General features: G+C 46.9%; 1 protein-coding gene across 1 annotated transcript; it reads left to right on the top strand.

Moving 5' to 3' along the window:
* Positions 1-20,410: 20,410 nt before the first annotated feature.
* Positions 20,411-26,768, top strand: LOC148220160 (uncharacterized). The gene is made up of 2 exons (XM_088155595.1): positions 20,411-21,552; positions 21,765-26,768. The coding sequence occupies exon 2, from the start codon at positions 23,999-24,001 to the stop codon at positions 25,370-25,372; it is 1,374 nt and encodes a 457-aa protein (XP_088011721.1). The 5' UTR covers positions 20,411-21,552; positions 21,765-23,998; the 3' UTR covers positions 25,373-26,768.
* Positions 26,769-27,176: the final 408 nt, after the last annotated feature.

Here is a 27,176-nt window from a genome sequence, read left to right as displayed (position 1 = left end):
CAATTTCCATTTCGTCTTTACTTCATCGAATCCAGCTCCCTGGTCATCAGAAAACAAACAGGTTAGATTTACATTCGCCCCTTGTGGTACAATCACTGCTGGTTTAGGAACAGTAACTTTAACAAAGGCATCTTCGATACGAGCAATGCTCAACATTAACATCGCAATCAAGGCCTTGCCTTGAACACCGGTTTTGTGTCGGTTAAAGGTTGGACTTCCCATCGTGACGGGACTTTCTTGATTCGGGTGTAGTGTATCCAATTGTCGATCCCTTGGACCTTTACGGCTGTGTATGTAGTCATAATCACTTGTCGGGGACCGTCCCATGTTTCTTTTAGCGGTTCCACATTCCAGTTTTTTATGTAGACTTGGTCTCCAGGCTGTATATCGTGGACGGGATTCTTCAGAGGCAAAGGTCGATTCCACTGCAACGCCCCCCGTAGTGCTGTAAGAGTCTTATTGAGAGACAAAATGTAATTTAACAGTACCTGATCTCCCACCACATTCGGGTCCCCTTTGTAAGTTGCAGCATGATAGGGTTTGCCGTATAAAATTTCATACGGACTTACTCCTACCTTGTCTCTAGGTTTGATCCTGACCCTTAACAGAGCTAAAGGTAATGCTTGAGGCCATTGTATCTTTGCTTCTTGGCAGATTTTCTTAATTTGGCCTTTTAGTGTCTGATTCATCTTTTCTACTTGTCCACTAGACTGAGGTCTCCAAGGTGTATGGAGATTCCATGTTATCCCAAGTACCTTAGCCACTTCTTGCACTATTCCTGCCACAAAATGAGGTCCCCTATCTGAGGACATCCCTAGTGGGATTCCAAACCTAGGGATGATCTCTCGAAGTAAAGTTTTAATCACTTCTTTTGCTTGGTTTGTTCTACATGGGAATGCCTCTGGCCAGCCTGAGAAGGTACATACATAGACTAAAACATACTTATACCCCTGTGCTTTTGGTAATTCTGAAGAATCTATCTGCCAATAATCTCCTGGCTGTGGGCCTATTTGCAATTTTCCCATTTGCACTTGCCTACGTGTCACTGGGTTGTTCTTAATACAAACTGGACACATTGCATTGATCCTTTTGGCCATTGTTAACATCTGATTGGAGATTATTTCTTGTTTTAGAAATTGCACTAAAGCTTCTGCTCCCCAATGGCATTTGTTATGTTCAATTTCTAATATAATTTTCATTATTTTTGTTGGCAATATCACTTGTCCTACTGCAGTTACATACCATCCGGCCGCATTCTTCTTAGCTTGTACTAGCCGTGCTAATTTTTCGTCTTCTGGTAGGTATACTGGTACTTCGTCCATAAAAGCTTCTGCAGGGTTGGTACGTGCTGGTAGCAACGCCATTTGGGTTCATACCTCGAGAGCAGCCTGTCTGGCTGCTCTGTCAGCCAGACGATTTCCCTGGAATGCTCTTTCTTCTCCCTGCTGGTGTCCTTTTACATGCATTACTGCTACCGCCTGGGGCTTATGTACTGCTTCCAGTAGTTGCACAATTTGTTCTTGGTGTTTAATTGACAAACCCTGTGAATTTAATAGTCCTCTCTCCTTCCATAATGCCCCATGTACATGTATTACCCCAAATGCATATTTAGAATCAGTCCAAATATTTACTCTTTTCCCTTGACTCAATTCCAAGGCTCGGATGAGGGCTTGGATTTCAGCTTTTTGTGCTGATGTTCCGGGAGCCAAGGCTCTGGCTTCTATAACCTGTCTTAGAGTTACCACTGCATACCCGGCGTACCTGGTTCCATTTTCCACGAAACTAGATCCATCGGTATACAGCTCCCATTCAGGTTCGTCTAAGGGCTCATCCTTTAGATCCTTGCGGGTAGCGTATACCTGTTTGATGGTCTCTACACAGTCGTGTACCAGGTTGCCTTCTTCTTGGGTGGCTCTAAGAAATTCGGCTGGATTGAGATGGTTAGTTACCTTCATTTCAACATCATCATGTTCTCTAAGGATTGCCTGGTATTGCAGCATACGGCTAGAGGAGAGCCAATGCCCCCCTTTTTGTTCCAAAACTGCTATTACCATATGTGGGACAAACACTTCCATTTTCTGCCCCATAGTTAGTTTTCTAGCTTCTTGTATCAGAAGCACTGTTGCAGCAACAGCTCTAAGGCAGCCAGGCCATCCAGCGCTTACTGGATCCAGTTGTTTTGAGAAGTATCCCACCGGGCGCTTCCATGTTCCCAATTTTTGTGTCAGCACCCCAATCCCCAGTCTTTGCCTCTCATTTACATATAGTTGAAAGGGTTTTGTGAGATCTGGCAACCCTAATGCAGGTGCCTCTTTTAGAGCTTGCTTCAAGTTCTGAAATGCCTTTTCTTGTATTTTATTCCATTTAAATTCAGGATTTTTGACTGCCTCATACAGAGGTTTTGCTTTTAGTCCAAATTCTGGAATCCACAACCGGCACCACCCTGCCATTCCTAAAAAGGACCTTAACTCTTGTGGATTTCGAGGTGTCGGTATAGCACATATTGCCTGGATCCGGTTCACCCCTAATTTCCGAACTCCTTGTGATATCTCGCATCCCAAATAAATGACTTGTGTTCTTACCAGCTGGGCCTTTTCTTTTGACACTCGGTATCCAGCTTGTCCGAGCATGTTGAGGAGTTCAATGCTGAGTCTTCGACAGATGTCTTCTTCTGTTGAGGCTAGAAAAATATCATCTACGTACTGTAGAAGAATAAATGAGAAAGGTGACTCCTTTACCTGGGTTAGTCTCCATTCTTCCAGTTCCCGGGCTAGTTGGTTTCCGAAGATGGTTGGAGAATTCTTGAATCGTTGTGGTAAACGTGTCCAGGTGAGCTGTCTTTTTCGTCCTGTAGCAGGGTTTTCCCATTCGAAAGCAAAAATTTTCCTACTTTCAAATGCCAAAGGGATACAGAAGAATGCATCTTTCAAGTCAATTACTGTGAACCATTTAAATTTCTCCGAGACAGCTGTTAGCAATGTATATGGATTTGCTACTACTGGATGAATATCCTTTGTTATATTATTGATTGCCCTCAGATCTTGAACTAACCTGTACTTACCATTGGACTTCTTTACCGGAAATATGGGGGTATTGAATTCTGATTCACATTCCTGTAATATCCCTAAACTAACAAACTGATCTATTAAGGGTGCTACTCCTTTCCGAGCCTCTAGTTTCAGAGGGTACTGCCTTATCCGTACGGGTTGTGTTCCTTCCTTCAATTCCACAACTACCGGTTGTGCTGCTTTTGATTTTCCAGGAATCCCTGTTTCCCATACCCATGGTACCACAGCCTGTTCTATTTCTGTGGGGATTTCTGTTGCCTCTACTTCTTTCACTGTAAATAATTTGGCTATATTATCTTCTGGAATTTCTAATTTTACTCTTCCTTTTTCAAAGATTATTTTTGCCTCTAACATTGATAACAAATCCCTCCCCATTAATGATTCTGGGCTATTTGGCATGTATAAAAATTGATGATCAAATTCTTTCCCCCCAAACTTTATATCCAACGGACGTAAAAATGCCCTTTCTTCCACCTGTCCTGTAACCCCTACCACCCGAATGGTAGAATCACTTAGAGGTCCTAATTTGGTGTTAATTGCAGAATATGTAGCCCCTGTATCTACTCTAAATTCCAATGGTTCCCCGTCTACTTCTAAAACTACCTTCAGATCCCGATCTAGTCAGCTTTGTCTGGTAGCTTCCCATCATAAAGGCTTGGGCGACACCTTGTGGCCCTCCCTGAACTGCACTTGAATTATTTATCAACCCCTCCCTGCTATTCAGCCCGAATCCCATACCTTGATTAAGTGGACATTCGTTTTTCCAGTGTCCTCTGTTCTTGCACAAGGCACACTGATCCAATCCCAATCTCATTTTTCCTTGTCCCATTTGTAATTGGTTTGGGAATCCCCTTCCACCCATCGAAATTCCTCCCCTAGCCATTCCTCGCCCCCGTCCGCGCCCCCGGCCACCTCCCCACATACCATTCCCCGTTATCTGCTGTAGTACTGCCAACATACTAGCTTGTTGCTTCTTAGCAGTCTCTTTTTCCCTATTATTATATACCTTCCACGCACCTTCTAAAAGTTTATCCAAATTCCGTGTATCTTCCCCTTCTAATTTCTGCAACTTTTTCCGAATATCCTCTTGGGATTGTCCCATAAAAATTAAAGCTAGCTGCAATTTCCCTGATTCCCCTTCAATTTCTAAACTGGTATATTTTCGAGCAGTTTCCTTAAGCCTTTCTAAGAAAGCTGACGGGGACTCATTTTTCTCCTGCCTTACTGAATACAACTTGGACCAGTTTAACGTCTTAGGTATCCCGCTCCGTATTCCTTCTATCAACAATTCTTGATAAGCCTTAAGTCTATGGTAACCCCCTGTTGAATTAACATCCCACTCTGGATCCTCCCGCGGCACCAAATCATTTAATGTACCGTCCGCTATTTGCAACCTAATCATTTCTCGTGCCTTTTCCCTCATAGCTTTAAACACCATCTCTTTCTCAGTAGAGTCCATTATTTTATCCAGTAAGACCTGTAAATCATTCCAGTCTGGATTCTGTGTTTTAATCACCATTTTCACTACCCTTGCCGTCCGTTCAGGATCCTCCCGATAAGCCCCCGCAGACTGCTTCCAAATTAACAAATCATTAGGAGAAAAAGGAACTTTCACTATTACTCGTTCCCCGTGGGGTCCAACCGCTTCCCGCAACGGAGCCATCAATTGTGCACCCCTTTTCCCCTTCTTCTCCCGCCCGCTACGGGTCCTTTCACATAGAGGAGTATGCGGCTTATCAATGACTTTTCCTTTCTTTAAATCCTTTCCCTTTTCTTCCCCATTCACCTCTTCTTCTGACTCACTCGGTTCACTCTCCTCCAGGGGAGGGGCACTAGGTGCTACCAACAGAGAAACATCCTCCTCAGGGTCTGACAACTTAACAGAATACTCCTTCCCTTTTTGCCACCCTTTGCAGCCCGCACAACCATCTGTTGCTGTTGTTAAGACCATAATGCCACACTCCTTCTGCCATTCTGGCTTATTTTTCAAACAATAAAACAAATCAAGATACGGGATTTCTTCCCATTTGTCATTATTTTGTAAGAAGTGCATAAGAGGAGTTATAATATCAGGATTTAGAGTACCATTTCAGGGCCATTGCATACCCTCAGGTTCGTATTGGGGCCACACATGATTACAAAAATCAATCAATTTCTTTTTACTCAGTTCTTGACCAAATTTCCCCACCTTCCAATGTTGCAACAAACAGCCCAAGGGTGAATCATTCGGAATTTCCATCCCCGAACTAGCCAGAGCTTTAAAGGTTTTAAAAGGCATCATAACACTCACACCCATGCACTTTACTATTATTTCCACACTCACACACCCTTTACCACAATTCTTGCCTTTCTCGTCGCCGCGAGTGGCAAGTGCTGGATCTGCGCAATCACTGTTGCGTCTGATGACCAGCGCCTAGGCTTCCTTTTCCACAACCTTTAAGACGTCCTTTGCCCCCGGTGCAGGATCACCGTCCCGTCTTAATCGGCGGGCTTTCCCTTTCAATAAAGAATAAAGCACCTTGCGGGCTTACCTCACAGTCGTCCGTCAGGCGCGGGGTCGGGCACGGGTTGATGTCTCCCCAGAAATCACCTGCTGCCGGTGTGGAGTAGATCAGCTCGCGAACCGCCCCTGTCGCCCCCGGAGTCCTGCCGCGGTCGCCAAAACTGCTGCCCGAAACCCCAAGTAAAACACAAACTAACAGAGTGTCAGTTTATGCGGTGCTTTATTCAGGGCCCGGGGACCTGCGGACTCGCGTCCCAAGTCAGGATCCCACTGGTTCCCTCTTTAGAGGGTTTTTATACCCTTTTTACAAATGGTTTATGTGCAGAAGTACACATTCTTCTATAGATACATTCACCTTGAAGATAGCATTACATTCACCTTGAAGATAGCATTTTGCATCATGAATCTTACATGGTTGCTTATCTTAGGACTATAGTGTTCTCCCCCTCAATCTCTCTCTTACGCCACTGCCCACCACCAGTACTTTATTTATGATTATACTTTAATTTTATCACTAACGGTTCTGCATGCTCTTAGCACAGCACATTCCTAAGTTAGTTTCCCAGGGCCTACTCTGGGAACTGCAGTCTTCAAGCCTTAGCATTACTACTACTATTATGGTTTATACACTTTATATTCTAATATTCAGGATTTCTAGTCCATTATATTCTAATATTCAGGATTTCTAGTCCATACGGTAACAGTTACACCTGGGGGAGGGCAGAATCACAGAGGTTTTTCTCCATGAGAACTTCCTCTGTGAGTTGATGGGACCAATTGGAGGCTGGTTTGTTTATTGACAGCCTGAGAAACCAATTAGAGAAAATTAGTTCACTCTGTGAAAACACATTTTGAAGGAGGTAACCCGGAAATAAGCTCTCTTTCATTTCCTGCTTCGTTCAAGGTAACTAACCTGGCCCGGGCCATTCACCTGGGCCTGGCCGAGGTGAGCCCGGGAGGCCGCCGGGCCCCGTTTGCAACCGGGGGCCCCAACGGGCAGGAAAAGTGGTCAATTTCTAAAATCTTGGCCCTCCCTTCTCCCCCGCGGGCCTGCGGCTCGGCAGGGCCCTGCCGCCTCCTCAGAACAGCCGAGGGGTGGCTGAGCTTGCCCAGCTGCCCAAGCGGCCTGGGGGGAGGCAGTCAGGCCCCCCTGTCTGGAAAGCTGGCATGTCCCAGAAGGGAGGAGGGGTGGCCATGGGCAGCGGTGGCTGCAGCTGAGCCCCAGGGAGGCTGATTGAGATCTTAGCCTTCCCCCATCCCCACCCTCCCAGTGCAGCCTGAGTCTCCTGAGATCCTGACACAGCTCCAGCATGGCCTGGCTGCAGCTTCTGCATTCCCCGTGTGAGATCTTAACTCGTTCAATGCTCAGCTAAGACTTGCAAACCTTCAATCCTCCCCTGAGTGAGAGGGAAAAAGAATAGAAGACACCAAGGTCAGTGAAGACAGAGATAAGTTTCTTTAGATGGAAGGAGAATGAGAAGATGTTATGAAGGTTGGCTGAAAATCCTTTTGTAAGCTGTAGGGATGAATCGTATTGCACTGAAAATTCCTATAAACCATGGAGAAAGACATGGGGGGGGTTGGAGTGTTCCATTCGATAGATTATTGACTAAAGGTACTTGTGTTGAGAATCCTTCACCCCGAGGAGAAAAGGAAATCACTATTTCTGGAGCTGAAGCATGAACAGAGAGAGAAATGAAAGGAATTTTTGTTTCGGAACAGTTCATTCTTAAAAGTAAATACCCCATGAGTTTAACATGGCCCATAAGCATAGCTTTGGGAAAGCTGTGAAAATGGGACGAGTTTCACCATTTGCAGATTTTCCCAGGTGGATGCGAATCATGAGAGTGAAGCCAAGAGAGACGTGTTTTTTCCTTCCTTGTGGAGAAGTCCCTATGACCTGACAAGAGGAAACTTCTCTCTCTGAAGTGAACTGAAAATGACTATTTAAGTTGGGAACTGACAGAAGTGGTTTTTTTTGTATGTTTGTTTTGTTGTTAAGAAGGTTGGGAGAGGGGAGGAAAGAGTGGTCTGAAGATCTTATTCTGAATTTGGTTTTTCTTTTCTTTCTTTGTGTTGTTAATAAAGTTTTTCTTTCATACCCTTTCAAGATTTAGGCCTGCCTTGCTGTCTTGCTTTGAAAGACAGGTATGGTCTAAGGAAAGGCAAGAGCCCCCTTCCCGAGATGCGGAATGCAACCCCCTCCCTTTTAATTATTTTAGGTCCAAATCAGAAGCCTTCAGGCAGGAGGTGTGGGGATAAGGGTAACAGTTCTTTACTGATATCTAACAAGGCAGAAAAAACAACAACAGCTATAAAAATTGGCAACAGAACAGAACAGTATAGCTCAGTTCCAGTCCCTTTTGGCCGCAGGCTGTCTCCCTGCGCTCAGTTACTGCTGCTGTGGGGGCAGGGCAGGTCCCGCGCAGTTGAAGTGGGCTGGGTGATGGCGGCAGCGGCCCAGGGGTGAGAGGGGATGGGAAAGTGACTCCCCCCTCACGGTTTCGGTCGTGGTGCTCAGCAGGGTGTCCGGACATAGTAGGGTGAGATGGGAGAGCAGCAGAGCGATGTCCAACAGCAGGGAGCGTGGATCTCAGTGCTGGGATGGCAGGGGAGATGCCAGACCGGAGCCCCGGGCTGTCCTCCCACTCCACGAGCCAAGCGAGAGAGAGTCCCCCGCCCCAGACACCCCATCCCACCTTTCCTTTTGCCGGTTCCCCCCCCTCCCCCTCCACCCACCCCCCTTCGAGAGAACATTATCTGTCATTTTAAGGTGAAGCCACATTTACTTAGCATAACAATGGGAGAAAATTCCACAGAAATAAAAGAGAACAATTCAACCCCCAACATTATCCACCCCTGAATTTCTCCCATACTAATATGCTATATCAAATTAAACCCTTACATTATATATACATACATGCAATTAGAGACATAGGCACAGTACTATAGGTATTTCACCCTAAAACAAGGTCTCCTTGGGGTATGCATCGGGTCTCTCCATTCTTTTGCATCACCCACCAGGTTCAACCTGGTCCTTGAGCGAATACAACTCCATGGATGGGATTATCTTTGCTGGAGGCAGGATTCACCCAAACAGTTTTTCCTAGCATACCTTTCATGTGTACCACTGGAACCTTATCTCCATCTGATATTCCCAAGGGCTCAGATTGGGCAGGGCCTGCTCGGTTAGTGGAACCTCGGGTGTTCACTAACCATGTGGCCTTTGGAAGATTAATCTCCCAGTTCTTGAAAGTTCCCGCACCCAGTGCCTTCAAGGTGGTTTTAAGCAGGCCATTGCACCATTCAACTTTCCCTGCAACTGGTGCGTGGTAGGGGATATGGTACACCCACTCAATGCCGTGTTCCCTAGCCCAGGTGTTTATAAGGCTGTTCTTGAAATGAGTCCCATTGTCTCACTCAATTCTCTCAGGGGTACCATGCCTCCAAAGAACTTGTTTTTCCAGGCCCAGGATGGTGTTCCGAGCAGTGGCATGAGGCACAGGGTAGGTCTCTAACCATCCAGTGGTGGCTTCCACCATGGTCAGTACATAGCGCTTGCCCTGGCGGGTTTGAGGCAGTGTGATGTAGTCAATCTGCCAGGCCTCTCCGTACTTGTCTTTGGCCCATCGCCCCCCATACCAGAGGGGCTTCACCCGCTTGGCCTGCTTGATGGCAGCACACGTCTCACAGTCATGGATAACTTGAGAAATACTGTCCATGGTTAGATCCACCCCTCGGTTTTGTGCCCACTTATAGGTGGCATCTCTGCCCTGATGACCTGAGGCATCATGGGCCCATTGAGCCAGGAACAACTCTCCCTTGTGCTGCCAGTCTAAATCTATCTTCGACACCTCTATCTGTGCCGCCTGATCTACCTGCTCATTGTGTCGGTGCTCCTCATTAGCCCTACTCTTGGGGACATGGGCATCTACGTGACAGACTTTCAGACGCAGCTTCTCTATCTGGGTTGCAATGTCTTTCCATTCATTGCCAGCCCAGATTGGTTTTCCCCTACGTTGCCAGTCAGCCTTTTTCCACCTTTCCAGCCATCCCCACACAGCATTGGCTACCATCCATGAATCAGTATAATGGTAGAGCTTTGGCCACTTCTCTCTTTCAGCAATGTCCAGGGCCAGCTGAACAGCTTTGAGTTCAGCAAGTTGACTCGATCCACCTTCTCCTTCGGTAGCTTGTGCAACCTGTCGTGTGGGGCTTCATACGGCTGCTTTCCACTTCCGGTTCATCCCCACAATGCGGCAGGAAACATCAGTGAAAAGAACATAGCATGTTTCATCTGCTGGCAGTTGGTTATATGGTGGGGCTTCTTCGGCCCGGGTCACTTGTTCCTGTTCCTCTTCGTCGGCAAGGCCAGTCTTCCCCTTCTGTCCAGTTGGTAATTATCTCCAAAATCCCAGGGCGATTTGGGTTTCCAATACGGGCACGTTGTATGATGAGGGCAATCCATTTGCTCCATGTGGCGTCAGTGGCACTGGTGGGTTGAGGGAACCTTTCCTTTAAACATCCACCCCAGCACTGGCAGTCAGGGTGCCAGGAGGAGTTGTGTTTCTGTGCCAACCACCTCTGAGGCAGCTTGAACCCCTTCATAGGTGGCCAAGATCTCCCTCTGTGTTGGAGTGTAGTTGGCCTCGGACCCTCTGTAGCTTCGACTCCAGAATCCCAGTGGTCGGCCTCGCGTCTCACCAGGCACCTTCTGCCACAGGCTCCAGGACAGACCATGGTTCCCGGCTGCAGAGTAGAGCACGTTCTTCACATCTGGTCCCGTCCTGACTGGGCCAAGGGCTACTGCATGAGCAATCTCCTGCTTGATCTGGGCAAAGGCTTGCTGCTGCTCAGGGCCGCAGTGGAAATAGTTCTTCTTGCGGGTGACCAGATAAAGAGGGCTCACAATCTGGCTGTACTCAGGAATGTGCATTCTCCAAAAGCCTATGGCACCTAGGAAGGCTTGTGTTTCCTTCTTGCTGGTTGGTGGAGACATTGCAGTGATCTTATTGAAGACCTCACTGGGGATCTTACACTGTCCGTCTTGCCAATTTACTTGCAGGAACTGGATCTCTTGGGCAGGCGCTTTGACTTTGCTCTTTTTACTGGCGAAGCCAGCTCCCAGCAGAATCTGAATGATTTTTTCTCCTTTCTGAAATACCTCCATTGCTGTGTCCCCCCACACAATGATGTCATCAATGTACTGCAGATGTTCTGGAGCTCCACCCTTCTCCAGTGTAGCCTGGATCAATCCATGACAGATGGTGGGGCTGTGTTTCCACCCCTGGGGCAGTCAATTCCACGTGTATTGCACACCCCTCCAGGTGAAAGCAAACTGAGGCCTGCACTCTACTGCCAGAGGAATGGAGAAGAATGCATTGGCGATGTCAATGGTGGCATACCACTTTGCTGCCTTGGACTCCAGCTCATACTGCAATTCCAGCATGTCCGGCACAGCAGCGTTCAGCGTTAGAGTCACCTAATTCAATGCATGATTGTCCACAGTCAATCTCCATTCTCCTTCAGATTTATGCACAGGCCAGATGGGGCTGTTGAAGGGTGAGTGGGTTTTGCTGACCACCCCTTGGCTCTCCAGCTCACGGATCATCTTGTGGATGGGGATCACGGCATCTCGATTTGTCTGGTACTGCCAGCGGTGCACTGTTGAGGTAGCAATTGGCACCTGTTGCTCTTTCACCCTGAGGAGTCCCACTGCAGATGGGTTTTCTGATAGCCCAGGCAGGGTCTTCAACTGCTTAATGCCCTCTGCTGCCACAGCAGCTATTCCAAAAGCCCACCTGAGTCCCTTTGGGTCTTTGTAATAGCCGTTCCTGAGGAAGTCTATGGCTAGGATACATGGTGCCTCTGGGCCAGTCACAATTGGATGTTTCTGCTACTCTTTCCCAGTCAGGCTCACCTAAGCCTCCAGCAAAGTCACTTCCTGAGATCCCCCCGTAACCCCAGCAATTGAAACAGGTTCCTTTCCGACATGTCCTGATGGTATTAATGTACACTGTGAACCAGTGTCAACCAATGCTCTGTGTTCCTGTGGCTCTGATGTGCCAGGCCATCGGATCCACACCGTCCAAAAGATCTGGTTTTCCCGTGCTTCTCCCTGGCTAGAGGCAGGGCCCCTCTAGCCCTGGTTATTATTTCTCTCCTGGGCATACATACTGGAGGTTCCTTCAAGGGGATCTGACAGATCATCCTCCCTTCTGTAATACCCTGCACCTTGGTCATGGGAGGCTGAGGCTACCTTCACTTTAGTGGAGTTCCCACTGTTGGTGTTCCCCTCCCTGAGTTGGCACACCCGTGCTGTAGGGACAGAAGTGGGTTTCCCATCCCACCTTCTCATGTCTTCCCCGTGGTCACGTAGAAAAAACAACAGGTCAGCACGTGAGGTATACCCTCTCTCCCTAGCTGGGGGGCGTTGGGCTCTACTTTTGGGGTCCATGACTCGCACTGGTGCTGCACTGATCTTCCTCACCTCTTCCCTTATCTCCTTCAACTCCTCCTTAAACTCCTCTCTGCGGTCCTTAGCCACAGCAGAGACATGAGCCTGCACTGGGCCCGCCAAAATGCTCTGATAATTCCTGAGCCTGTTGGCAACAGAACCCACTGTCACTTGGTTGGTATCAGCATCAATCCTTGCTATAAAGGGGGTATATTGAGATGGGCCCAGGTTTGCCTGATTCCACAACATCTGCCCTGTGCACCTGACCTTGTCAGGGTCATTGTCATGCTGTCCATCCCTCCCAAAGAGCACCTCCAGTACTGCCACTTCTCTCAGCTGTTGGATCCCTTCCTCAAAGGTATTCCAATGTGTTCTCTGGTAGTGCTCCTGCATTCTTTCCCTGTGGACAAATCTCTCTCTCACACTCATTAAAAGTCTCTCCCAGAGGGAAAGGAGACCTGTCTCCCTTACAAATACTTGGTCCATACCTGAATCCTGGGTCAAGGCTCCCAAATTCCTTGCCTCAGTACCATCCAGTTGCACACCTGTACCCATAAGGTCCCAGACCCGCAGTAACCAGGTTGTAAAAGCCTCACGGCCCCGTCGTACAATGTCTTTTGCAGGTTATGGAGACTCTTGTATGACAGGGACTCAGTGATGATCTCAACTTCTGGCTCCCCTGCTGGTTGTGAGGGGCCCCCTTCCTGACCATTATTATCTAGGTGCCTTGTTTTCATCTTAGACTTCCTAGTTTCCACAGGGGCAACTGCTGCTGCTGAGTGCCCCTGTAGTTCAGCTGGAACCTGGACAGATGTAACATCTGTGGGTCCCACTGCTACACTATCAGAGTGTCCCTCTTTAAGGCAGGGGGAGGGTTTCTCACCAGCTGGGGAGAGGTACTCCTTCAGCATCTGGCCCATCTCATGTATCTCCTTCACTAGTACCCCCACCCATTTTGGGTGGTTCCTTTCCGAGGTGGGCTGTGGGGCAGGGTCAAACTCTGGGGTAATATCCCTAGTCTCTGGAACAGGATCAGGCTCTGAGGTAACCTCCCTCGTCTCTTGGACAGGATCAGGCTCTGGGGTAACATCACTAATCCCTGGGGTAGGTATCAGGGTTGTTATCCAAGTCAATCTCCCCTTATCTCTGAGTGTTAGATAGAACAGGTTCAACAGGGATATAAGCAACACTAGCCACAATATAATGTCATTAGCATTTAAAGCAGATTGGAACCCCTTGAAGACTGGTGGGGTGAACTTCAAAAACCCTGTGATGGGTTGGGAGAAGATTTCACCTGCTGCCACTTCCTCACAGTAAGTACCATTATTGAAGTAGCCCCAGAAACACACACTTTGAGTGCGATAGCTCTGAATCCATGTGGCCATCTTCCAGAGAAAATTAAAAATCCATGAATTTCTCAACTGATCAACCCACAAAATGAACCGGATAATAGCCACAGTAACCTTGTTTATGAGACTCATGTTTAAAAAAGGGCTTGCAAATGGGAGAGATATAGCAGTGACCACATGGAGGCCAATCCAGGGTAAGCTGGACAGCATGGTGTCACCTACCACAAGCTTGGGTAATTCAAGAACTGTTATGCCCTTTTCTACCCCTCTCTCAATGCCCTCAGGCCATGCCCCACATTGGGCGCCAAAATCTGTCTTGGTTTGAAAGACAGGTATGGTCTAAGGAAAGGCAAGAGCCCCCTTCCCGAGATGCGGAATGCAACCCCCTCCCTTTTAATTATTTTAGGTCCAAATCAGAAGCCTTCAGGCAGGAGGTGTGGGGATAAGGGTAACAGTTCTTTACTGATATCTAACAAGGCAGAAAAAGCAACAACAGCTATAAAAATTGGCAACAGAACAGAACAGTATAGCTCAGTTCCAGTCCCTTTTGGCCGCAGGCTGTCTCCCTGCGCTCAGTTACTGCTGCTGTGGGGGCAGGGCAGGTCCCGCGCAGTTGAAGTGGGCTGGGTGATGGCGGCAGCGGCCCAGGGGTGAGAGGGGATGGGAAAGTGACTCCCCCCTCACGGTTTCGGTCGTGGTGCTCAGCAGGGTGTCCGGACATAGTAGGGTGAGATGGGAGAGCAGCAGAGCGATGTCCAACAGCAGGGAGCGTGGATCTCAGCGCTGGGATGGCAGGGGAGATGCCAGACCAGAGCCCTGGGCTGTCCTCTCACTCCACGAGCCACGCGAGAGAGAGTCCCCCGCCCCAGACCCCCCATCCCACCTTTCCTTTTGCCGGTTCCCCCCCCTCCGCCTCCACCCACCCCCCTACGAGAGAACATTATCTGTCATTTTAAGGTGAAGCCACATTTACTTAGCATAACAATGGGAGAAAATTCCACAGAAAGAAAAGGGAACAATTCAACCCCCAACACTTGCTTTTACTCCTAATTCTATCTCACAACAGAAAATTAGCATATTGAAATTAGCAAACCTAAAATATAACATTTATTGGTGCATTGGCCGGGAAATCAAACTAAACCAAGACAGTAACTCATAGAAATTCATATGAGGTGGTGGAACATTCATATTAGAGACATGAGCAAAGGCATTTGTGCTGAAGTAAGCAGATGTTAAAGTAGCTGTGATCCCATGAAAAGTTTGAACAGAGAGAGAAGGAGAGAGAGAAGAGTATGATGCTCTCTGCCCCTAGGGATGAAGAGAAGATGTCTGTTCCCAGAGTTGAAAATTATTTCAGCGTTACATGAAGAGAACTTTGCTCAGAACTGCTCATCCTTAAAATAAAACCCGATATGTTGACATGGTCCTCGACAACCGTTGTGGGGAAAACTGTCAGTTGAGGAAGGGACTTGTACACAGCAATCAGATTTCCTTTCTCCTGGACGGCTGATTGCTGAGACATTGTAGCCATGAGAGAACTGTTTTCTTGTGGAGAAGTCTCCATAGACTGAAGAGAGATACTCCTCTCCCTAAGTAAATTAGAGAAAGGCTATTTTATAGATGGTAAACTGACTGATTTGTTTCTGTATGTTTTCAGTATGAAAGAAAGGAGGGTGTGGAGGGGGATAAGAAGTCTTCTGGAGGTTTTATTCTGGTTCTTATTATGTTTTCTTTTCGTTTCTGTTAATAAAGCTCTTCGTTATACCCTTCAAAGTTTGAGCCTGTTTTGCCTTTCTCCTAATCCTATATCACAGCAGGAAATGAGTAAATAATTCTAGTGGGTGCACTGGCAATTTAGCCAGTGCTAAACCCACCACATAAATTGGTGCATTGGCCAGGAAATCTAAAACTGGCAAACGAAAACCATTACATGGATATAGACTTGAGGTGACCCTCCGTGGGGTGGTGCCTGCGCGCAGTGACGTCCCACACTCCAGGTCTGATTTCCCTGGATCGGGCAACCTTCAGAATCATACTGAATCATGGTTTTAAAATGTTAGAATTTTTGCTAAGAGTAGAAGTAGTTTCCATGACCAAGATGTAAGCTAGGTAGGTAAATGGTAGGTTAATAATTACTAGATGCTTAGGCTAGAGCTAATTGGTATAATTATCTGCTATTATAAATTTACGTACAGAAGAACGTAAAATAAGTAAACTGTTAACCATGAAGCACGGGGCCTTGGATCGTGCCAGAGGGTCACAGAGACCTGATGAAGACTCTCCTGACTTCATCCTTCGAGACCACTGACCCATTTCGAGACCACTGACCCAATTCAAGAGAAGAACTGCGCACGCATGAAGGACGAATGGGCTCATTTTAATATGGGATGGGGATGGGGATGGGAGGTGCTGGGGTTATGCATATGTATTGTATGTAAGATCTGGGAGAATAAATAGATGGCAAAGAACCTTGTTCGGGGCAGTCACGCCTTTCGGAGGTGACTCCCGTGCCGCCCACCGGTGAATAAACAGTCAGGACAGGACCAGATGTGAAGAACGTGCTCTACTCTGCAGCGAGGAACCATGGTCTGTCCTGGAGCCTGTGGCAGAAGGTGCCCGGTGAGACTCGAGGCTGACCATTAGGATTTTGGAGTCGGAGCTACAGAGGGTCTGAAGCTAACTACACCCCAACAGAGAAGGAAATCTTGGCTGCCTACGAAGGAGTCCAAGCAGCCTCAGAGGTGGTTGGCACAGAAGCACAACTCCTTCTGGGACCCCAACTACCGGTGCTGGGGTGGATGTTCAGAGGAAAGGTTCCCTCCACCCACCATGCCACCAGTGCTACATGGAGCAAGTGGATTGCCCTCATTACACAGTGCGCCCGGATTGAAAATTGAATCGCCCTGGGATTTTGGAAGTAATTACAAATTGGCCCGAAGGTGAAAGTTTTGGTCTCACAGATGGGGAACAAGAACCAGTGACACGGGCTGAAGAAGCTCCACCATATAACCAACTGCCAGCAGAGGAAACACGCTATGCTCTATTCACCGACGGTTCCTGTCGCATTGTGGGGATGAATCGGAGGTGGAAAGCAGCTGTATGGAGTCCCACACGACGGGTAGCAGAGGCCACTGAAGGAGATGGTGGATCCAGTCAACTTGCTGAACTCAAAGTGGTTCAACTGGCCCTAGACATTGCAGAAAGACAGAAGTGGCCAAAGCTTTACCTTTATACCGATTCATGGATGGTAGCCAATGCTCTGTGGAGATGGTTGGAGAGATGGAAAGAGGCTAACTGGCAGCGTAGAGGAAAACCCATTTTGGCTGCCGAAGAGTGGAAAGACATGGCTACCCGGTTAGAGAAACTACCTGTGAAGATTCGCCATGTAGATGCCCATGTTCCCAGAAGTAGGGCTAATGAAGAGCAGCAAAACAATCAGCAGGTAGATCAGGCTGCAAAGATAGGGGTGTCGAAGATAGACCTTGATTGGGAACATGAGGGAGAGTTGTTCCTAGCACGATGGGCCCATGATGCCTCAGGCCACCAGGGTAGAGATGCCACCTATAAGTGGGCACGAGACCGAGGGGTGGATATAACCATGGACAGTATTTCTCAAGTTATCCATGACTGTGAGATGTGCGCTGCCATCAAGCAGGCCAAGCGGGTGAAGCCCCTCTGGTATGGGGGGTGGTGGTCCAAGTATAAGTATGGGGAGGCCTGGCAGATTGACTACATCACACTGCCCCAGACACGCCAAGGCAAGCGCTACGTGCTCACCATGGTAGAAGCCACCACAGGATGGTTGGAAACCTACCCTCTGTCTCATGCTACAGCCCGTAACACCATCCTGGGCCTTGAAAAGCAGGTCCTTTGGAGGCATGGTACCCCTGAGAGGATTGAGTCAGACAATGGGACTCATTTCAAGAACAGCCTTATCAGCACCTGGGCTAGGGAACACGGCATTGAGTGGGTGTACCATATCCCCTACCACGCACCAGCTGGAGGGAAAGTGGAAAGGTACAATGGACTGTTAAAAACCACCTTGAGAGCATTGGGTGGGGGATCTTTCAAAAACTGGGAGCAGCATTTAGCAAAGGCCATTTGGTTAGTTAACACCCGAGGTTCCACCAACCGAGCAGGCCCTGCCCAGTCTGAGTCCCTGAATACAGTAGATGGAGGCCAAGCCCCAGTGGCACATATCAGAGGTTTGTTAGGGAAGGCAGTTTGGATCAATTCTGCCTCGAGTACAGACAAACCCATTCATGGGATTGTCTTTGCTCAAGGACCAGGTTGTACATGGTGGATAATGCAGAGAGATGGAACAACACGATGTGTACCTCAGGGAGATCTGATTGTGGGGTGAGGCAGCATGAGACGGAAGGAAATGTGTGTCAAAGGTCTGAGCAAGTGAGATAGAAGGAAATGTGTAAGTGTCGAAGGTTTGAGCAAGTGGGATGGAAGAAAATGTGTTTGAATAAGTGAAAGATGGAAATTTCTACTTGCTGAAGTTTTTACATGCTGTTTAGTATGTTCACGATATGGAGATAAGGGGTGGAATGTCCTAGGGTGATGTTATGGTGTTTGTATCTCCAATCGTGTGTTCTGATTATGTTTGGTATTATGTCCTGTGCTTCCAGGACTGACTCTGAAAGTGAAGCTTTGTTTTGTCTTGTTATCAGCCGGCTCACCTCCCCCATGGTCTGTGTTTAGGAGAGGTTTTAGCTCTGCTTGCTGGCTTGCTTGCTTGCTTGCTTGCTCGCTTCTGCCTCTTTTTCTTTCCTTCGCTTTGCCCTTGCTTTTGCTTATTAGTTAGTTCAGCTAGGCAGTCCAACTTTTTCCCTGGACTGTTTTTTTTTCCCCACCCCGTCCCCTCCCTCTCCTGGATACCATCTGAACCTGTTCTGGACAGGGACCTGGGAAACACCAAGAAACACTGGGAGTCTACATTCTGTCACCTGCAGCAGTCATTCCCCAGCGCCAGAGACTGATAACTGGGAGACCACTCACAGGAGAGACTCTCTGAGTTTGTCATCCCTTCAGAACGGTGAAAGAGTTCTTTGTCAGCTGGTGTTGTTTTTTTCCTGTGCTGGGGAGTGTTTTGCTTGTTAAATAAACAGGTTTCTTTTCCCACTCTTCTCTGAGGAAATTCTTCCCGAACCCGGTGGTGGGGGGGAGGAGTCGTGGGGTTTGCTGTCTGGGGGCTCCTTCCGGAGGTTTTCCCCCAAATTTGCCCAAAACCAGAACAATGGGCCATGTTAAACTCATGGGGTATTTACTTTTAAGAATGCACTGTTCTAAACCAAAAATTCTCTTCCTCTCTCTTTCTCTCTCTTCATGCTTCATCTCTAAAAAGAGAGATCCCCTTTTGATCCCCTTTTCTCCTCGGGGTGAAGGATTCTCAACACAGATGCTTTTGATAAACAATTTATCAAATGGAACATTTCTAACTCCCTATGTCTTTCTTCATGGTTTATAGGAATATTTAGTACGTCAGTTCATTTTTACAATTTTATAAAAGAATTTTCGGCTATTTTTACAGCATTTCCTCATTCTCTTTTTATCTAAAGAAACAGCTTTTTCATTTTCCCTTCTCACTCCGGGGAGGATTGAAAAGTCTGCAAATCTTATCTGAGCATTGAAAGAGTTAAGATTTCACACAGGGAAAGCAAGACTTCAATGTTGTGATACCTCTAAGTTTTAAGTTTTCTGTTCTGTTCTGCTTGGATGTGCTTTTCCATTGTGCTTGGGTGATGAAGACAAAACAGTCCGATTCCACCTAGGGACTCAAGGACGGTATCTTTAAACTTCAAGCCCTAAGCATAAACAGCGTGAAAAGAGGAGGGTGGACACAGAAGCAAGCAAAGAGGATGAAACTTCCCTATTTGAGACTATTAATTGGACAGTTGACTCCTGCATGCAAATGGACTGAAAACTATAAAGGCGTGAGAACTCGTGACCAAACCTTCCTTTGCTTCCATCTTGGAGCCATCCAGGCAGGGGCCACGACTATGGCACTTAGATTGCTAGGGTGTGGCTTTTGTAGGCCTTTCATAGGCCTCACAATAAATATCCATTTTATTCTCCTCAACACTGTGTGTAGCCTCTGTTCCAGCTCCTCAAGGCATCAGAGCTGGCACTCCAGATGGGACACTGAAGGCATCTGGAAAACCCCCTGGACTGAAGTTCTGCCAGCAGCCCTGAAAAGGCCCAGCAGAGGTCCACAGGTATCAGAGCCAAGAACCCTGGGGACAGAGGCACGTGAGTGACCGAATAAAAGGGTATTCTGTTTAGCATCTGGGTTAGGTGCTAGGAGGGTTTGTGGATTATAATTTTGTAAATTTGTTTGGGGAGCCTTAGAGTTCCAAGTAGATATGTTTTGCTCTTTATCCCTCTTCTTAAAGAGCAGGTTTAAATTGCAGCACCTCTCATCTAAAGCCAGAAGGTGGCGTAGCATTTGCGCTGTGACTCTGAGGGTTGTGAGTTCTACCCCGAGTCTCTGTTTGTGTCTCTTACTCTTCATTTTTGGGCATCAGAATGGGTTGTGCATTTTCTGGTGAACATGATAATGGTAGTATTCCAAGGGATAGCCCCTTGGGGTTAATATTGAAAAACTGGGCGAATCTAATCGGGGAAGAGTCTATACTTTCAAAACCTAAACTTATCAGACTCTCGGAGAAAATCTGGCCAACATATGAACTAGATAATGGAGAAACGTGGCCTAAAGTTGGGAGTTTAGATCGAAAATTAATATCAAGTTTAATATCCCGAATATGCAGAGATAGATTTTTTGAAGAATTAGAGTATGCCCGACTTTTTATGGTATTAGCATGTGAGCAGGACCAAGATAAAAAGAAAGAACATATATTAGTCTTAAAAGATAAAAAGAAAGAGCCACCTTTCAGTCGTATATATAAAAACCCAGAGGAGGTGGAGACAGATCTCTTTGCTCCTGCCATGAGGACAAGATTGGTCCCGGCCGCACTGGGCGGGGGCCCAGGCCAGGGCACGGCCCCTCCTCCGGCACTGCTGCAAAGGGGGGCAAGGGGAGCCACAGCTCAGGCGGGGCCCTGGTCAGTGAAGGAGGAGGAGGAAGGCGGGCCATGGCAGCAATGCACACTGCTCCCGCCTCCACCTCTGGCAGCAGCCCGAGGGGTGAGGAAGAGGGGAGGAGATAGCCAGTGTGTGCAGCCTCTGGCACCCTCCCGAGGGGAGAGGCTGGGGGACAGGGCCTTTTACAGGGAAGGCGGAGAGGGAACCTCCCATAGGGGGAGCGGCACCTCCTCCGTTCTCAGGCCTGTGAGGTACCATGGCAACGCTGAAGGTCAAGGAGCTGCCTCGGAAGGTGACATCATCAAAGATCGCAGACACACAGCCTGGCAGCGGAGTCACAACAGGTCTTGTATGATGCTTTCTAGGATTGGGACTAGCTGAGATCGACTCTTGGCTACAACAGAGACAGACAGCTCTTACTCAAATGATTCTGAGGAGGAAGAGGAGGATGAGGAAATGGACGAGATTATTGCTGCCTTAAACAGGCGGAGAAGGGGAAAGATAGCAAAAAAGGTCCTCAGAGAGCGTAGCCCAATTGCTCACTGCACTAGATCAAAAAGAGAGAGACAGAGAACCAGTTTTGCAAGCCCCTTTACGACAGGCAATTGGTAATCAGGGGCCAGTATAAGTGAAAGTACCATACTCCTTTATAGAGTTAGAACAGTGGAAAACTACCATAGGAAAAGATAAAGAGAAGCCAAATGAAGTGGCAAAATTGGTGGAACAGACTATTAACTCACAAAACCCTGACTGGGAAGACCTGAACTCCATGTTAGATACATTACTCGATCCCACTGAGAGACAAATTGTTAATAAAGCCATCACAACCTCCGTGGAGGGGAACATAGCCAGTGGATTGCTTCAAGGTACTGTCACTCAGATATTTCCCATTGAGAATCCTGGGTGGGATCCAAATATACCAGAACATATGGCAAGGCTAAAACGATATCCAAGTCTTGTAGTATATGGGTTAAACCATGGAGTACCTAAAGCTATAAATTGGTTGAAGCTTTATGAAGTAAGACAAAATTATGATGATTCACCATCAACCTATCACAGATTTTTTGAACAGGTTAAGAGAAACTGCCATCAAATATACTGACCTAGACCCTGAATCAGCTGATGGTAAAATACATTTGGTTTTGTTTTTTATGGGTGTTGGGGGTTGAATGCTTCCCTTTTCTTTCTGTGGAATTTCTCCCATTGTTATGCTAAGTGGCTACACCTTAAGGTAATGTTCTCTCGCAGGGAGGTGGGTGGAGGGGGGGGGGGGGAACCGGAAAAAGGAAAGGTGGGTCGGGAGTGGGCTGGAACTCTCTCTCGCTTGGCTCGTGAAGGGAGAGGATGCCCCGTGCTTGGATCTGGCTTCTCCCCTGCCACCCCAGCGCTGAGATCCACGTTCCCTGCCGTTGGACATCGCTCTGCTGCTCTCCCACCTCACCCTACTACCTCCGGACACTCTGCCGAGCACCACGACCGACACCGTGAGGGGGGAGTCACTTTCCCCATCCCTCTCACCCCTGGGCCGCTGCCGCCATCACCCAGCCCACTTCAACTGCGCGAGACCTGCCCTGCCCCCAGCACCGGTAACTGAGTGCACGGAGACGGCCTGCGGCCAAAAGGGACTGGAACTGAGTTATACTGTTCTGTTCTATTGTCAATTTTTATAGCTGTTGTTGTTTTCTGCCTTGTTAGATATCAGTAAAGAACTGTTATTCTTATCCCCACATCTCCTGCCTGAAGGCCTCTGATTTGGACCTAAAATAATTAAAAGGGAGGGGGGTTGCACTCTGCATCGCAGGAAAGGGGCTCTTGCCTTTCCTTAGACCATACCTGTCTTTCAAACCAAGACAATGGGTCAGGCTTCAAATGATATAAGAAGGAAGCTGCAGAAGATAGAGGGGTCCGAGATATGGAGAGACTGCTAGAGGTTGCCTGGAAAGTGTTTCGAGATAGACGTTCAACTGAAAGAGTTAAATCTGTTAAATCCCAACCCAGTAAGAAAGCAACTCAGGAAAAGTCACCCAAAAAACTTCCCCTACGGAGAAGGACCAGTGTGCATACTGTAGAAAGTGGGGACATTGGAAAAAGGATTGTCCAGTGTTAAAAGAAAAATCCTCAGTTCCCCAGCTTCCAATAAATAGTACAAACCTCAAGTGGCTCAGGCTTCGAGTGATGGAGACCGAGGGCTATTCCCCTAGCAGAGCCCTTGGTTATAACTAAGCTGGGGAAAGATGACATCGAGTTTTTGGTAGATACAGGAGCAGCATATTCTGTATTAAATACCTTAGAAGGGGAACTGAGTCACGACACTGTACATGTTGTTGGGGCGGCTGGGGTAAGTGAAACACGGCCTTTCTTCCAACCTTTAAAATTCAAATTGGGGAAGCATTGGGTAACTCATAAATTCCTTTATATGCCTAACTCCCCAAAACCATTGCTGGGGAGGGACCTACTGGAAAAATTGGAAGCAGAGATCAAATTCAAAAAGGGAAAGGGTGTACAGGTTGTGATTCCTGCATCTAAATTTGTCCAAGTTGCTGCACTTTTTATACAGGAAAAATGCAGTGAAATTCCTGCTGAGGTGGAAAATGTGGTAGATCCAATAGTGTGGGCCAGTGATATCCCAGGAAGATCCAAACAGGCAGAACCAGTGAGTATTGCACTGAAACCGGGAGCTACACTGGTAAGGCAAAACCAATACCCTTTAAAATTAGAGAATCGTAAGGGATTGGTACCTATAATTGAAAAATTTCTACAACATGGTTTGTTAGTACAATGTGAGTCTAAATTCAATACCCCCATTTTAGCTGTCAAAAAAGTAGATGGTAAGAGTTACAAATTAGTACAAGATTTAAGAGCAATCAACAAAATTACAGAGGATATACACCCAGTAGTAGCCAATCCCTACACACTGTTGATCACACTGATAGACAAGTTAGGGTGGTTTACTGTTATTGATCTGAAGGATGCCTTTTTCTGCATTCCTGTGCATAAAAACAGTCAAGACCTTTTTGCTTTTGAGTGGGAAAATCCCGAGACAGGGAGGAAATGTCAACTTACCTGGAGAGTTTTACCCCAAGGTTTCAAGAACAGCCCTACCATATTTGGAAACCAACTAGCAAAGGAATTGGAAGATTGGAAAAGACAAGAGCCAGAGGGAGTTATTCTTCAATATGTGGATGATATCTTGATTGCAGCCAGAACCAGGGAGGACTGCATGCAATTCACTGTAAGTTTATTAAATTTCTTGGGACTGAGTGGGTACAGAGTCTCTAAAGACAAAGTACAGATTGCTAAAAAAGCAGTAGTCTATTTGGGACTTGGAATCTTCTGTGGACACTGACAGCTTAGCAAGGAAGGAAAAGAAGCTATCTGTCGACTCCCAGAACCCCATACTGTAAGAGAGATGCAAGCTTTCCTGGGAATGGCAGGTTAGTGTCATTTGTGGATAGCAAATTATGGATTACTGGTAAAACCCTTATATGGGGCATTAAAAGCAGCCAAGAAAGGAATTATCCCATGGACTGAACATACTAGAGCAGCTTTTAAACAGCTGAAACACTCTCTAATGTCAGCTCCAGCACTGGGACTGCCAGATCTAACAAAACTTTTTGAACTTTTTACATATGAGAGACAGAGTATGGGTCTGGGGGTACTAGCACAGCGTCTCGGGAACCAGCGGAGAGCTGTGGCCTATTTTTCCAAACAGCTAGACAGTGTTGCCCAAGGTTGGCCAGGATGCCTAAAGGCCCTGGCAGCCACTGTCATTTTGATCCAGGAGGCCAGAAAACTCACGTTTGGGCAACACATTGTAGTGTATGCACCCCATGCAGTAGCATCTGTCCTTGAGCAAAAGGGAGGACATCGGCTGTCCAGCAACCGGATACTGGAATACCAATTGCTGCTATTAGAACAGGATGATGTTACCCTGAAAACGACTTGTGCTGTTAACCCTGCCATGTTTCTGTCCTCCATCTCAATTAACAATGAACCAGAGCATGACTGCTTGCAAATAATTGAAGAGGTCTATTCCAGCCGACCAGATATGAAAGATGTACCCATGGAGAATCCAGATTGGGAGCTCTTTACAGATGGAAGCAGCTTCATGAAAAATGGCAAAAGGATGACAGGCTACGCAGTGACAACACAGGACAAGCTAGTCGAGGCAAAGGCCCTGTCAGCAGATGTGTCATCACAGAAGGCTGAACTGATTGCATTGACAAGAGCCTTAGACCTGAATGAGGGAAAAAAGGTAAATATATGGACTGACTCTAAGTATGCATTTAGTGTTGTCCATGCCCATGGAGCCATCTGGAAGGAGAGAGGACTCTTGAACGCTCAAGGTAATCAGATCAAGCATGCTGAGCAAATCCTTGCCCTCTTAGAGAGCATTAAAAAACCTGCAAAAGTAGCTGTTATACATTGTAGAGGTCACCAAAAGGGAAAATCCACTCCAGAATTGGGAAACTGCTTTGCTGATAAAACTGCAAGGATTGCAGAAAAAGGTATTCTTGCAGTGGTTCCACAGAAAGAGATTGATTTGTTGGGGTACACCCCGAAATATGACCAAGCGGACCACAAACTAATAAAATTTCTCAAAGCTGAAATAACAGAGAGTGGATGGGCTGTTACACTGACAAACCAGGTGGTAGTCCCACCCCTGATCCTGCGGGAGTTAGTACAAAGAGAACAAAAAACCACACATTTCGGGATTGAAAACCTTTTGAAACATCTAAAAAAAGGAGTAATAGGAAAGGGAATGACCGATATTATACAATCAGTAGTAAGTAAATGCAAAATTTGTTGTAAGAACAACCCCGACACAAGGAAGAGTTGTGTTAGGAGTAACAAAGGCAGGGGATCTTCCTGGGGATTACTGGCAAATAGATTTTGCGGAGTTACTGCGCAAAGAAGGATACCGGTACATACTGGTATTAGTTGACACCTTCAATGGATGGCCGGAAGCTTACCCCTGTTGCACTAACATAGCCAAGGAGGTGGTGAAAGTCTTGCTCAATCATATAATTCCGAGGTTCAGGGTTCCCTTGGGAATGTCATCACATAGGGGACCACACTTTGTAGCTACAGTGGTTAAAGAAGTTAGTCGGGTTTTGGGAATTATTTGGGATCTGCATACACCCTATAGACCTCAAACGAGTGGTAAAGTTGAACGCATGAATGGAACTCTTAAAAGACAAATTAGTCAAATTTTCCAGGAAACATCTATGACATGGGTTCAGGCCCTACCTATAGCTTTGTTGAGAATCCGTATACAACCCAGACGGAGGGATAACATTAGTCCCTATGAAATATTGTATGGTAGACCATATCAAATCCCGCATGTTCCAGGTGAAATTCATATGAAGGGGAAACGTGATCTACAGTGTTACTTAATGGCTTTAAGTTCTACTTTGCAGAAGATCCAGAGTAACATTGTGCTATGGAGACCCATAGGACTGGACACACTTGCACATCCATTCCAGCCTGGAGACTGGGTCTATGTGAAGTGGTGGGACAGTGATCCTCTTCAAGCCAAGTGGAAAGGACCATTTAAAGTCCTGATGACCACCTTCACCGCAGTCAAAGTTGCTGGCAGAGGACCCTGGATTCACTACTCCAGAATTAAGAAAGCTTCTGCTCCCTAATAATTGTAACAAAACTGATGGAAATAATATTTTAAGTGATTCCTCTTCTGTGTCTAATTACTACTCTTTTATAAAATAGTTGATTGTGTAGAATACTATTCTTGTTAGATATTGAGATGTTTATTGCTATTAAGTTTATGTTTATTATGTATTCACTATTAGATATTTATCTAATCTTAGCTATTTCTCATTATTAGGTACTTATTTGTCATTAAATACTTCTTGTCAGTAATATTTAGAATAGAGACTCGACAAGGTAAAAGCCGTGTCGAGCCTCTAAAGGGGGGAAATTGATACCTCTAAGTTTTAAGTTTTCTGTTCTGTTCTGCTTGGATGTGCTTTTCCATTGTGCTTGGGTGATGAAGACAAAACAGTCCGATTCCACCTAGGGACTCAAGGACAGTATCTTTAAACTTCAAGCCCTAAGCATAAACAGCGTGAAAAGAGGAGGGCGGACATGCAAGCAAGAAGGTTGAAACTTCCCTATTTGAGACTATTAATTGGATAGTTGACTCCTGCATGCAAATGGACTTAAAACTATAAAGGTGTGAGAACTCGTGACCAACCCCTCCTTTGCTTCCATCTTGGATCCATCCAGGCAGGAGCCACGACTGTGGCACTTATATTGCTAGGGTGTGGCTTTTGTAGGCTTTACATAGGCCTCACAATAAATACCCATTTTATTCTCCTCAACACTGTGTGTAGCCTCTGTTCCAGCTCCTCAAGGATTCAGTTGGAGCTGTGCCAAGATCTCGGAAACTCGGCTGTGCTGCAAAGGGAAAGAACAGGGCTGGGATCTCAATCAGCCTCCCTGGGTCTCCCTGGCTACTGTTGAAGGCCACCCCTCTCCCTGCTGGGCCATGCCAGCTCCCCAGACAGGGGGGCCCAACCCTGCCCCCCTGCCAGGCCCTCAGGCCTGCAGTGAAGCCAGGCCCGAGCCATTACCTGCACTGCTACCAAAAGAGAGCTCTTTTCCAGGTTACCTCCTTCAAAATGTGTGTTCACGGAGCGAACTAACTTTCTCTAACTGGTTCTTCAGGCTGTCAGTAACTAAACCATCCTTCAATTGGTCCCATGAACTCACAGAGGAAGTTCTCATAG

This window comes from Sturnus vulgaris, chromosome W, assembly GCF_052056855.1.
Source record: "Sturnus vulgaris isolate bStuVul1 chromosome W, bStuVul1.hap1, whole genome shotgun sequence".
Taxonomy (NCBI): domain Eukaryota; kingdom Metazoa; phylum Chordata; class Aves; order Passeriformes; family Sturnidae; genus Sturnus; species Sturnus vulgaris.
Note: the sequence above shows the minus strand (reverse complement) of the source record. Positions and strands in the feature narration are given on the sequence as shown.

What these genes read in the sequence shown, in the direction of transcription:
- LOC148220160 (XM_088155595.1), top strand. Translation starts at nt 23,999, where the DNA reads ATGTCAGCTCCAGCACTGGGACTGCCAGATCTAACAAAACTTTTTGAA.